Source organism: Ursus arctos, unplaced genomic scaffold (assembly GCF_023065955.2).
Source record: "Ursus arctos isolate Adak ecotype North America unplaced genomic scaffold, UrsArc2.0 scaffold_25, whole genome shotgun sequence".
NCBI lineage: Eukaryota > Metazoa > Chordata > Mammalia > Carnivora > Ursidae > Ursus > Ursus arctos.
The window spans coordinates 25,279,905-25,292,650 of NW_026622930.1; the positions used below are offsets into that span (position 1 = coordinate 25,279,905).

At 41.6% G+C, this 12,746-nt stretch overlaps 1 protein-coding gene across 44 annotated transcripts in view; it reads right to left on the reverse strand.

The window, feature by feature from the left end:
• TTLL5 (tubulin tyrosine ligase like 5) overlaps positions 1-12,746 on the reverse strand; it is a 277,235-nt gene that overhangs the window by 44,890 nt on the left and 219,599 nt on the right. For all 44 annotated transcript variants that reach the window (XR_008961400.1, XR_008961417.1, XR_008961418.1 and 41 more), the window contains one exon: positions 1,136-1,218. Coding sequence is in view for 26 of the 44 variants with exons in the window: in XM_048220021.2 (XP_048075978.1) it covers positions 1,136-1,218 (83 nt within the window). In the remaining 18 variants the exon portion in view is untranslated. The remainder of the gene's footprint in view (positions 1-1,135; positions 1,219-12,746) is intronic.

Here is a 12,746-nt window from a genome sequence, read left to right on the forward strand (position 1 = left end):
TCTAGTCCCCAGGCGCAGTGACACAGGAGGGCTCCCAGCGCACAGTGTATTTGCACCCTGCCCCCCCACCCCCGTGCGCAGGTCTTGTTCCCTCTTCCTAGAACTACTTCGGACCCATGCCTCGCCTCTCCTGGGGGACCTGTCAACACGCAACCCTCCACTTAGATGTTTCTTCCTCTAGAAAGCCCTCTCTAATTCCTAAAGAGACCAGGCCAAGTTGCCAGGGTTCCAATACAGCCCCGCCATTTACTAGCTATGAGATTTGGGGTTTGTTTCATAATCTGTGCCTTTCTGTCTTCAGCTGTGAAATGGGGAACACAGTTTCTGTTAAATGCCTGTTTTGTGAACAAATGAGTTATCCCACGTAAAGCATTCAGAACTGGGCCGGACACACCAGATGCTCCACCAGCGCTGTCTACGGTTATTCTATGCGTCCCCAGTACCTGACATTTATGAAGCCTGTACCCACTCCTTGCTGACTCTTCTCTCTCCCTGAGTCTGTAATTTCCCTGACCACAGGGACTGCCCAGTGTACCCTCTACGCCCCTCGGTGCCCAGCATCTTACTTTCTCCACGGGAGGTGCTCAATAACAAGTATTTGTTGAACTGAATCCACGTGATTTTCTTTTAATTTTCTGATTACTCATTAGTATGTTTTTTATGAATTAGTGCTCAAAGAAAACTCTCCCTGGACCAATGCTGCCTGACTATATGTGGGGACCTACACCGAGGGGCTTTAAGACCTCAGTCAGCACCTGGCAATGGACCAGGAGGCCATTACATTAGCGTGGCAGGACTCCCATCGAAGAGCAGAGCTCCACCGTGCTGAGGAGCTAGTGGGAGAGACTACATGGGGCATCCTATATGAACGGCAGAACACTCGTCAGACACAGGCCCTTTTACTAAATGCTGCAAATCTGTTTACACTCTCCCAGACCCAGAAATGTCATCTACCCTGAACTAGCTCTGGAAAACTCTTCCATCCTCAGGTGCCCGTTTGCCAATGCTTCAAAAGCCTGGATGCTTCTTCATCCTTTGAACCGCACGTTTCTTCAGAGGCAGAAGTGAGAGTACACCCAGTGCAGCCCCCCGCCCTGTCATCCCGGCCGCGGAGAGCGCTGGTGCGCCCACTAACCTGTGGAGCTGGTGATGGGCGCAAAGGCCGCAGCGTTAAGGCCGCTCTGGAGTCCGTTCAGCTGCCCTTCTGTGGTTGAGCCTCTGAAACACAAGCAGCTTGGTTAGATCAGCGGACGGAAGGGTGAGATCACACGCAGGCCCTCCTCTTGCTCTTGGTGCTCTCTCTCACGTGGCTCATTCCCTTGCTTCTTTCAAGGCTTTGTGCAAATGCCGTCTTAGCAGAAAGGACTTCCATGACCAACCTATCCCTTCTTCCGAAATACGAAAATTTACTGCCTCTCTCTCTCCACTGGACTGTAGTTTCAAGAAAGCACACTCTGTGGCCACAGCTGTGTCTCCAGTGCCTAGAACAATGCCTGGCACCTTACAGGCGCTCAACAAACATCTGTTTACCAAATGGATAAACGACGTTCCCAGTAGTGAACTGGGTAAATCACGAGTAAAGGCATTTTTAAAAAACCAAGTTTCATGTAGACCAGTGGTTCTCAACTGAGGTACAAAGGAGGGACAGGTTTTGCCCCCACCCCCACGCTTCCACAAGGGACATTTGGCAACGCTGACACATTTGTGGTTGTCACAACTGTGGGGTCTACTGGCATCTGGTGGGCTGAGCCAGGAATGGTGCTAAATATTTCCTATGGTGCACTGGAAGGTGCCCCCAAAGAATTTTCTAGCCCAAGATGTCAACAGTGCTGAAGTTGAGAAACCATTATATAGAGGCAGCTCCCCTCATGCCAACTCTGATAGGAGACAGGACAGAGCATACTGGATGCTTTGGGCCCGGATTTCCCAGCCACATGTCTTAGAAATTCTATGATTAGCTTACAGACCATGCCAGGTCTCCCTGTGACAGGCTCTTACAGATCTGTAATTCTTTCATTGCCATTATCAAAATTATAATTATGAGACTGTGCAACTGGCTGCTTAATAGCTGTCATCCTTGCTAGAAAGCTCCACAAAGACAGATTGTATCAGCCTATTCACTGTTGTACCCATAGCTCCTAACACTGCATTTTGCACACATTAGGTATTTATTAAGTATTTTAAGAATAATCTGATCCATTGTCTTGTAAATACAAATTACTTGTTGGACCCAACTACTGTGACTTTAGTTGATGTGTGAAAACTTTACCTTGGAAGGTTAAAATTTTATATGCTCAATTCTTTATCTGTTGAGTAGCACCCAATCCAACCTGTGGAACCCTTCTCCTAGCACTATTTTTCTATTTATTCATCCACACGAAAAATACTTAAGTGCTACCTGTGCTTGGTACTAGTGAGGAGGCAGACATTAGGCAAATACATGAGGAAAAATCGATGTGATAAATGCTCAGGAGAAAAAGCACAAGGTGCTTTAAGAGAATGAAACAGGGCACCTGATTGAGATGGTGATGAGAGAGGTCAAGGATGGTCTTTCTGAAAAAATCATATTTCAGCCGAGTCATGAAGTTATGACAAGCAGGGATTGGCCCAGAGTAGGGAACAGGTAAGAGCTTTCCATGGAGAAGAAATAGCATATACATATAATGAATCTGAGACAGAAAGGGATTTAGAATGTCCTAGGAGTTTTCAAAGACCAGCAAGGCAAAGGGGTAGGCAAGCAGTGTCTGCCAAACGTGTTTGACAGGAACCACCTGGGATCACTTACTAATCATACAGCTTTCCAGGCCCTTCCCTTGGAGATTCTGACTCAGTGGGTCTGGGATAAAGCTTGAGAACTGAGGCTTTTCATAGCCCCCCGGGTGTCTAAGTGATTTCTATCACCAGAGAAGTGAGGAAAACATTGACTCCTGGGGACAGGGACGGTGGTATGAAGAGCACTTAGAGTCCCTGCCAGACGCTTAGGTGCCCCGGTGGTCCTCACACCCCCAACAGAGACGTGCCCCTTGAGAACACACCCCAGCAGTGATGTGAGGATCACACTGTCTTGTACCCTTCCCCTCCAGCAAGCTGTGGGCTGGGCCCTACTCACTCCTTTCCACTCTCATTTGGAGGACAAGGGAACCAGAGAGACAAAAAGGAGAGAAAGGGAACAGAGGGCTTCTCTCTTTTCCCATAAGCCTCAGCCTCGGACAGCTTCCTCTGAAATGCTTATGCATTTTATCGCAGCCCTTTACAGACCCAAAGAACTGCGCAAAGCATCTGTAGCTAATATTGGCTCTTGCGGGTCCAGTGAAAAAGGCAAAGTTCTGGAGCCTGGGATGGGCTCTTTCCTCTACAGAAGTTAAAAACCACACAAAAAACCAAAAACCTTAGGGCACTTGCTTGCGTTGGGGGCAGCTGAGTCTAGAAAAGTCACGGGGCTGGTATCAGGATCACAGAGGAAACCCTGAGTGTTAAACAGTAAAAGGGAACCAGGCAAGCAAAACACTGGAGTCAACAGAAGAAACAGAAGCAGTGAATAGGGAGCTACCTGAGGGGATGAGCAGAGTCCCAAGGCGTTTACGACTAGTGAGTTCAGGGTCCTCAAACTTTCCCCTCTTCTCCTCTCTGGAATTCTTATCCCACCCTTCACCTTCGAGGGCTTCCTCCTGCTCCTCTCCCAGCATCTCCTGTCCCTATGTCTGTCCCCTTTGTCCCCAGGTCCAGTCACTCTTGCATCCTCCTCTCTCCATCCATTCCCATCACAGGCCTTGGGAGCCAACTCTGATTCCAACTTCGAACATTTCTAATGATTCTGCTGTTTCTAGCATAGGCTCCTCATTTCCCCGGGGGTGGAGAAATGTGTCCAACAGCCGTTCAAGAGGAAATTCAGAGTGAATTTTTCCACGAAAACACTGGTACACAAAATGGCTTGGGTCTGTGTTTTTACCTCTTTGGGCACACCAGGGGTAAATATGGTTTTGTTGTGATAACATCATTTCCCTGGGAAAAAACATTCCAACTTCTGGACAACCCACTCCTAAATGAGAACTTTTGAACCACAGCTTGTTTCGGGCCTTTATGTTAATTTGCACTTGCTGGTCTGCTTCTGCAAGAATTCTTTGCTGCTTTCCTGGGAGCACCTGTGTTTTAGGAAATAGTGACACAGGAAGGTGTGTATGTGTTCCCTTGCTTGTCTAAGTCAGTCATGTGCTTTAACGTCAAGACACCTCATAGGGTTGTTGAGGATTAAGTAAGATGGTGAATCTTAGCACAGCGTCTGGGATTATATAAATGGCTAAATAAACATTAACTTTTATTAGTATTGGTATTTTTACTTAGAAATACTAACCATCTTTGCATTCACTATAAGCCTATCTACATACTGAAATATTAAGTCGGGTGACTCGGTGACTCTGATTCAATATGAAATATGAGCGCTAAACTATAGAAGAAGGACCACGACATATTCTGAACGTGGGAGGTAACAGCATTTTGCTATTAAAGTCTAAAGGTGGTTAAGTGGCAATCTACCAGGCAGAAAACTCATGGTCAAAATTACTCAACTCCCTGAAGCAGAGCCGTCTCATTTAAGATTGACAAACTACCTCTCAATAAATCCAATATGCACATTTTTTCAGCATCAGAATGAACACACTGTTTCTTCTACTATGCACCAAATGAGGTGGCTGGACTGTCGTCTAACACAGCTTTCAGCACAGGGGGGAGGCTTGTCCTACCCAGGAGGCTCATGGGAAATGAGACGGACGGGAGGAACGACACATCTCCCATTATGCCAAGAGGAAAGTCCAATGGAGTCAGCTGCGACTGAAATTGTACCTTCCCTTTCTCTCTGGAGAGCTGAATGTGTGAGAGCTGCATTCCGTTACCTGTTGCTTGCTGACCACAGTACGTAAGGAACACGAAGAGGTGGCAAAAAGATGAACTCAGAAAAGTGACTTCTGAAAATATCAAGAGTTCTGCAGAGAAATGCTGAAAAGATGGGACAAGAGAAGTGCCATTAATTTTATACTATATAAAAGTTAGAGTTTAAACCAAGAAGAGTGCTAGATGTGACGACATAGTCCTGTAGTGTTTCTTAATTGCTCTTCTTGGAAGTGATGCAGGTTCCCGGAGATGGAGCCGGAGATATGGCCCAACATCGAGAGTTGGAGGATTCCTACAGTCTCAGCTGTGTGCTGGGCTTAGTTCAGACCTGTCTCCACAGAAAGAACTGTGTAATTACCAAAAGCTGCTGAAGGGCGGGCTTCACGGTGAACTGAGCCACTTCAACGCTGACATAAGACCCATGGCCACATATCCACAGAAGCATGTATAGTAGCAACGAAGAATTCTAATCAGAATAATTCCATGAATAATGACATGCTCTTTCCAAATAAGGTAGGATCTTTCCTTTGGGCGGATTCATGACTAGTACCTGAAGAGTTTAAGTACTAAGTGTGCACTTTCTCACCCAGAATTCAGTTTCCTTGCTTCACTCTGCCTACTCCTTCGATCTCTTGCATTTTCCTGACGTCCAGGAAAAGGCCTGACTTTGAGTAAGGGAGAACAGCCTCTCTGGGCCTTTCAAAGAAATTGTTCAGTAATGCATACAAATAAATAATATCTCTATCAGCAGAAATATTGCCTACGTTTATTATTGAAAGATTTCTTTTAGCACTCATCTCTAGGGAACATATGCTAATCAAACAGCTGGCTAGGAATTCCACTGGCATCACAAGCCCGCCATCCAGCCGGCCTATATGACGTACCATCACCAGTCAGGGAGGGTTCCAATAAGCAAAATCCCTGCTATTCATTTTGCTGGTAAGTAGTGCTTCTGACATGCTTTTTCACGGATCTTTATTTCCTTTATTTGTGGTTTCCTCTGTTCTTTTTATTTTTTATTTTTTTATTTTTTTGGCCATTATTTTGATCAGTGGAAACTTTTCTGAAAGTGATATCCTTTCTTTAAGATCTGTTTTGTTCATTACTTTACAAGACTGACTGTGGTTTCGTGCTATACTGCTTCTCTTCGAGTTCTTTCCACATCTCTAACACAGAGGTACTAGTTTCCTGTTCCGGTGGTGTCTTAAGTTTATCTTGGATCCATGCCACATCAGGGATGACCTTTCTGTAGAAGGAAGGACCCGCAAAAGAAAAATGCTCAAGATTTCACAAGAAGAGGAGAGTTAGAAATGCCGACCTTGCCGGGGCTGTGGCAGACAGGTGTGGTGGCATCTGTGAAGATCCTGAAAAGAAACCCCAAACTTGATCATTTTTGTAAAATACTGGTGACAACCAACCTCTTTCAATTCCCAAAGGAGAGAAGAAATCTCAAGGCGCAAGTTAGGTTAAAGAACTGAATTCCAAAGGGAACATGTAGTCTGACTTTTCTTAGTAGACATTTACTCACAGATGAATCATCTTACAACGTTTCTCACAACCTACACGTGCACGGGTGTATGTGTGCTTCTTCCTTTTATCCATCAGGCCAGGGATTATATATGCGTTGCACAAACAGAAGCTAATACGCTAATCCTTAGCAAGTAACAATTAGAACATTACTAATTTGCGCCTGGTTCCAAAACCAATCCAAGAAACATTTCGTGAAGTCAACGTCTGTGCCGTAGTAGCGCGCAAGACTCCATTTTATAAATATGCTACACGTTATCTAAGCCATAATCCATTATATTTGCTGCTATATTCCTTTTTACGCCTAATATTATCTCTGCGGGTCTTTTCTTTTTTTAATGTACTGTATCAGTCTCTCCAGAGGTGATCCCCTCTCTGGCCTGTTGTCCGTTTCATTCCTTCCTTCACCAAGTACTGAATGAGCACCTGCCATGTGCCGGACACTGCTTGAGGGACTGTTCTCGCCTGTCCTCCCACGTGCCAAGCTGTTCTAGGTGATTTCTGTATTTCTATTACTTTATTTTGGTTTTGATTAATTTACTCTGTTGTTCCTTTTATAGTTTTTCAAGTTAAATGATTATCTCACTTACTTTCAATCCTTCTTGTCTTTTTTTTTTTTTAAAGATTTTATTCATTTGAGAGAGATACAGAGAGAGGGAAAGGGCACAACTGGGGGGGAAGGCAAAAGGGAGAAGCAGACTACCCACTGAGCAGGGAACCCAATATAGGGCTCGATCCCAGAACCCTGGGATCATGACCTGATCTGAAGGCAGAGGCTTAACTGACTGAGCCACCCAGGTGCCCTGTCCTTCTTGTCTTTTTAATAAATTTAAAGTTACAGCATTTTCCATAGCCATCCAGTTCTAAGTATTTTCTGATTTTTATTATGATTACCTCTCTAACACATGGGTATTACGTACTGTATTTTTAGAAATTTTCAAACATATGAGTGTTTTTAAAAAATTAACTTTTGATTTTCCCTAAATAAAGTGTATTTATTGTTAAAAAGTGTAAACAGTTTGATATGCGTTTTTTTGAAATGTGTGGAGCTTTCATTTGTGATAGTGTGTGTTGAATTTTTGTAAACACATACCTGAAGAGAAGATATAGTCTCCCTTTTGGATGCAGGAGTCTATGCATAGTTATTAATGTTTTTCAGATTATGAATTGTGACTCATCAAGGTGGTTGTAAAATCAATTTAGGTGACCCCATCAGCATTTTTAAAAGAATAGGAAATAGTATTTTGTGAAACTTTCATTTCATACACATAATATAGCTATTTTTTTACTAGGTTGCATATGAAATTTATTTTTTATTATAAGTGGTGGTCAGAAAAAGATGAAAAGCCACTTATCAAAGCAAACTGTTACTCTGCATTTCAAATATTCCAAGTCCTCAGAAATTTAAGTTATCTATCAGTTACTGATAGAAGTAGATTTAAATACATCGACCACTACAATTGATAATTTCTCAATTTTTCCTTACACTATTGTCATTTGATTTATATATTTTTAAATTTATGATGTTAACTGCATACCAGAGCTTTTCTTAATTCCTATTAATGCTTTTTGCTTAATTATATTTCATCTATTGCTATACTCATGTTCCTTCTAATCAGTATTGTATGGTTTACCTTCTTCTCATCTTTTGCACTGTGAGATTTTACTTTAGGTATCTCTCTTTTAAGCAGGCTATAATTGAACATGTTTAAAAATGCAATTTCATGATCTACCTTTCAATAAAAGAGTATAATCCTGTTAATACTTACTGTGATTACTCATATAATTAGATTTATTTCTACCATCTTAGTTTTTATTTTCTACTCCCCATCCTTTTTCTTTGCTTGTTTTCTTTTCCTGCCTTCCACTGGATTCAAAGTTTCTACATTCTCTTCTCTCCCCCTCTGTTAGTTTAAAAGCTACAGACTGTATGTCAATTACTTAGCTGCTTTTTCCTAAGTGTAAAATTTAGCTACTTTTTTCCTTCAATATTTCTGTCTTACCCTTAGAACTGTTATGTTTTCACTATCCACTGAATCCCCTTGTCCCTCAATCTTATCTTTGTTGTCTTAAACATGTTTTAGCTTTTTGAAAGACCAACAATAATGTTTATGGTCATTAACATGTATTATCGTTTAATAAAGTTTTGCACGTCCCTGCCTTCGTGTTATCCAGCACATCTGTGTTCACTCATTCTTTCAGTGAAGGTCACGGGTGGCATAGTCTTAGACTTTGTATATCTCAAATTATTTGTATTTTTGGCTTTTCTCTTGAATGGAGTTTAGCTAGGTATAAAAATTCTAGACTGAAAATTATTTTACCCCAACACTCTGAAGGTATTAGCTCTTGTCTTCTGCCACCTGTTATTGCTGAAGAAGAGAATGCCAGTATTCTAAGTTCCTTTCTGAATTTTCTTTCAAGTAGTATGTAAGTCTCCCCTGTACGCTCAGTGTTCTGCAGTTTCACTCTGCTGTGTCTAGATGTGCATTCATTTTGGTACATGGGATGAATTTTTTAGCTGAGAACATTTATTTCTTCAATTGCAGAGAAGTCTCAGTTATTATTTCTTAAAGTGTAACTTGTCTACCTGTCCCTCAGGTCTCCCTTCTGACACTGTGATCAGAGTCACATGTCACATTCCACAAGATAATCCTACCAGATATCAGATCTAATATGTCTGGCTGTTCAAAAATATTAATTTCATTTGTAAGGAATTCACGTTCCAGTTGTTGACTTTGTCTGGCAATCTTTCTTAGATTCAGATTTATTCACGTGTTTTGCAATTTTGGTTTGCAGGCTCATTTTGAATAATAATCACTTTCCCCCTTGTCTCTGTACTTGCTCACCCCTTCTTGTCTGAAGGTTTTAGAGCAGCTTCCACCCAGTCCAGAACCAGACATTATACTGGTATTTCAGTGCCCTTGCCTCCGTCATATTTAGAAATCCAGGTGAGTTCTGAGACACGATCAGTTGGACCCTCAGGCAGCATCAGTTTTATCAGTCTCCCATGAGGAGAGCCCACTGTATTCCTTAGCTCGTGATTTTTCAACCTTCGTACTACTGATATTTTGGAATGGATAATTCTTTGTTGTGGGGAACTATCCTGTGCTTTGCAGGCTGTTTACCGGCCTCCCTAGACTCTCCTCATGAGATGCCAATAGGAACTCCCCACCCCCACCCAGCTATGATAACAAAAAATTACTCAAGACATTGCCAGACATCCTCTGAGGGCAACATCTTCCCCAGTTGAAAAATTACTGTTTTATTTTCAATTAATGAGCCTGGTTTCTCAGTCTTTCCTCTTGGGTAGGGCACTTTCAGGCCCCAACATGCCACAGGAGCTGAACTCTGGGCTGTCACTACCCACTTCCAAAGCAGAGTTCAGAAAGCTTTGTTGTTTCAGCCTCATTCACTGACTCTCAGTTACTTCTGGAAATTTTGGGGCCAAGGAGACGTTTCCCTCGTTTTGAAGGTCAGCTAGGTCCTTTTGTTTTTTTTTATCACTGCTATGTATTTGAAGCAGAGGGAGAGTATTAAGTGTAAACTTATGGAGACAACTTGACTGGAAGTCAGTATGTCCAAATTTAATCTTTTGTTTTATTTGAAGCTAAGCCCTTGCCTTCAATAATCATTAGTGTTATTAGTGTGCAGGATCTCAGAATGTGTTTGAATTTCCACAGCCTTGCCAGCTCGAGCCAAATCACACTTAGAAATATCAGCTTAATAACAACAAAAATGCCACCTCTTATAATAGGGAACAACAGCAGCAGAAATTATAATTATACCAACACGCATGCATTAGACGCTTAATATATGTCAGGGAAATACATGATCTCATTTAATCCTAAGAACCACTCCATGATGTAGGTAATATTTTACAGTTAATGAAACAGAGGCTTAGAGGTAGGCCCAAATAACAGTCAATCGAATGAAGGAGCCAGGATTCAAATTTAATTAGAAATCTTGGGCTGTTAGCAATTGTGCTCTCCTGCCTCCCATATACTACTACTCTACATGGTATAAATAATTACTGATGAGATCATTGCTATTTGGTGATCCCTGACACATACACCCCAATACACGATACTATGTCACCACCACCACCCCAACCACCACCTCTAGCACGTCTCCATCTTCACCACTGCCTGAGAACTTGTCATGAATAGAAGCTAGCTCAGGGGCTGAGGCATAGATTTATCTCTGCTCTCTTAAAAATAAACTTCATGGAAACTGGGCTTGTATCTATCCTGTCCACTGGTCTTATCACCAATATTTAGAGCAATGCGCAGCACAACGGACATTCAATATACGCGTGATAAAAGGGTAAAGACAAGGTATCTGTCCCTAGAGGCTGATGGGAAGAACACATATAAAAAAGAAAAATCAGACAAGGAGGAAGATGGTAGAGTTAGCTGAGGCACTTGGCGAAGCTGCATCAACGTGATAAATTAAAACCCGATCTTGAATAAAACACAGGGCTTAAGATTCAAGAGGGCAAAGGGCACAAGGAAGAGGGGATAACATGAGCACGTAGGAACAAAGCAGACTGTAAGACAGTATAGGGAAGGCTACACACAGCATAGAGGACATACTGCAGAAGGCTTTAATGTCAGAGAAAGGAATCTCAACCTTATCTTACGCACTGGGAAGCCTCCAAAGATTTTGGAAAAAAGGTTCAAAGAACTATTTTAGAAACGATATTTTAAATTGCTTTCTAGGCCTACTCATGTACCCTATTTCTTTAAGAACCAATTTGGATAGTTTAAAAATTTCTACCTTGTTCTACTTGGGTGTTCTCTTTATTCAAGAACCAATCTTGACAGTTAATATTTTTGAAAATATTAGAAAAAACTTCCATCCAGTTTTTAAAATTTAGTAGCATCCAATTATGCAGTGTTCTCATAATTTTTTAGTCCCCCTATAGCTACTTTTATTTTTTTTAAAGATTTATTTATTTGAGAGAGAGAGAGAGAGAGCACTAAAGGGAAGGGCAGAGAGAGAGGGAGAGAGAATCCCCAGCAGACGTTGTGCTGAGTGCAAAGCCCAACACGGGGCTTGATCTTACAACCCTGAGATCATGACCTGAGCCCAACCCAAGAGTCAGACACTCAATTGACGGCACCACCCAAGCACTCCAGTGCTGTATCTACTTTTAAAATCTTTTTCTTATTTTTAATTCTCTTCTTTTTCTGGCAGAGCTATGTTTATTTTCTCCTTCCCTGTCCCCCTCCCCCAAACTAAATAAAGGTTTTGAATTAAACTTTTTATTGCTTTTCACTTTACGTTGCTTTTCTTCTTTATATCCTTTGACCTGTTTTTCTTAGTTTTGTTTATTTGACCCTTTTCTAATTTCAAGAAAGGAAACCTTAGTTCAGGTATGACAAACATGTGGCGTGCATATTCACTACTCATATTCCCTGTCTGCAGCAGACATCACTAATCTATCAAAGCACTCTTCCTTGCTGGGCTCAGAGAAGTGCTCATAATTCATGTCAACAAGACATTCTAGATAATCAGCTGAAGCCAGTACATCAGTTGAAGCCAATCTGCCATTTGTATCTTGGTTAATTTCTTTTCAGTCTTCCTACACTGTAACAATGAAAATAACTAAGATTATGAACTTATCTTGGAGTATGTCTTTGACTACATTTCAAATATAAGTTGTGAAAAAAACAGTTCTTTTTATTATTTTTAAAAAATATTTAAACTTTATTGAGGTATAATTCACATAAAATTGTAAGATATTTAAAGTATATATTGTAGTGATTTGACACGTATACACACTGTGAAAGGATCTCCCCTTCTAGTTAGTAACACATCCATCACTTACTTACTTACTTTACTTATTTGGTGAGAAGATTTAAGTTCTACTCTCTTAGCAAATTTTAATCATACGATACAGTGACATAAACCATACTCACCACATTTTACATTAGATCATCAGATCATCTGTAGCTGAGAGTTTGTACCCTTTATCAACCTCTCCCTGTTTTCTCCAGCTCCTGTTCCTCAGCTCCTGGCAACCACTTTCCTACTCAGTTTCTATGAGTTTGACTTTTTTTTTTTCAACTGCACATTGAAGTGATACCATGCAGTATTTGTCTTTCCCCGCCTTGCTTACTTCACTTAGCTTAATGCCCCTCAAAGTCCATTCATGTTGTCACAATGGCAGGATTTCCTTCTTTCTCATGGCTTCAGTAATATTCTGGCGTGCGTGAGCATGTGTGTAACATCTTCTTTATCCATTCATCCACTGATGGACACATAGGTTGTTTCCCTATCTTGGATACTGTGAACAATGCTGCAATGAACATGGAAGTGCAGATAGCTCT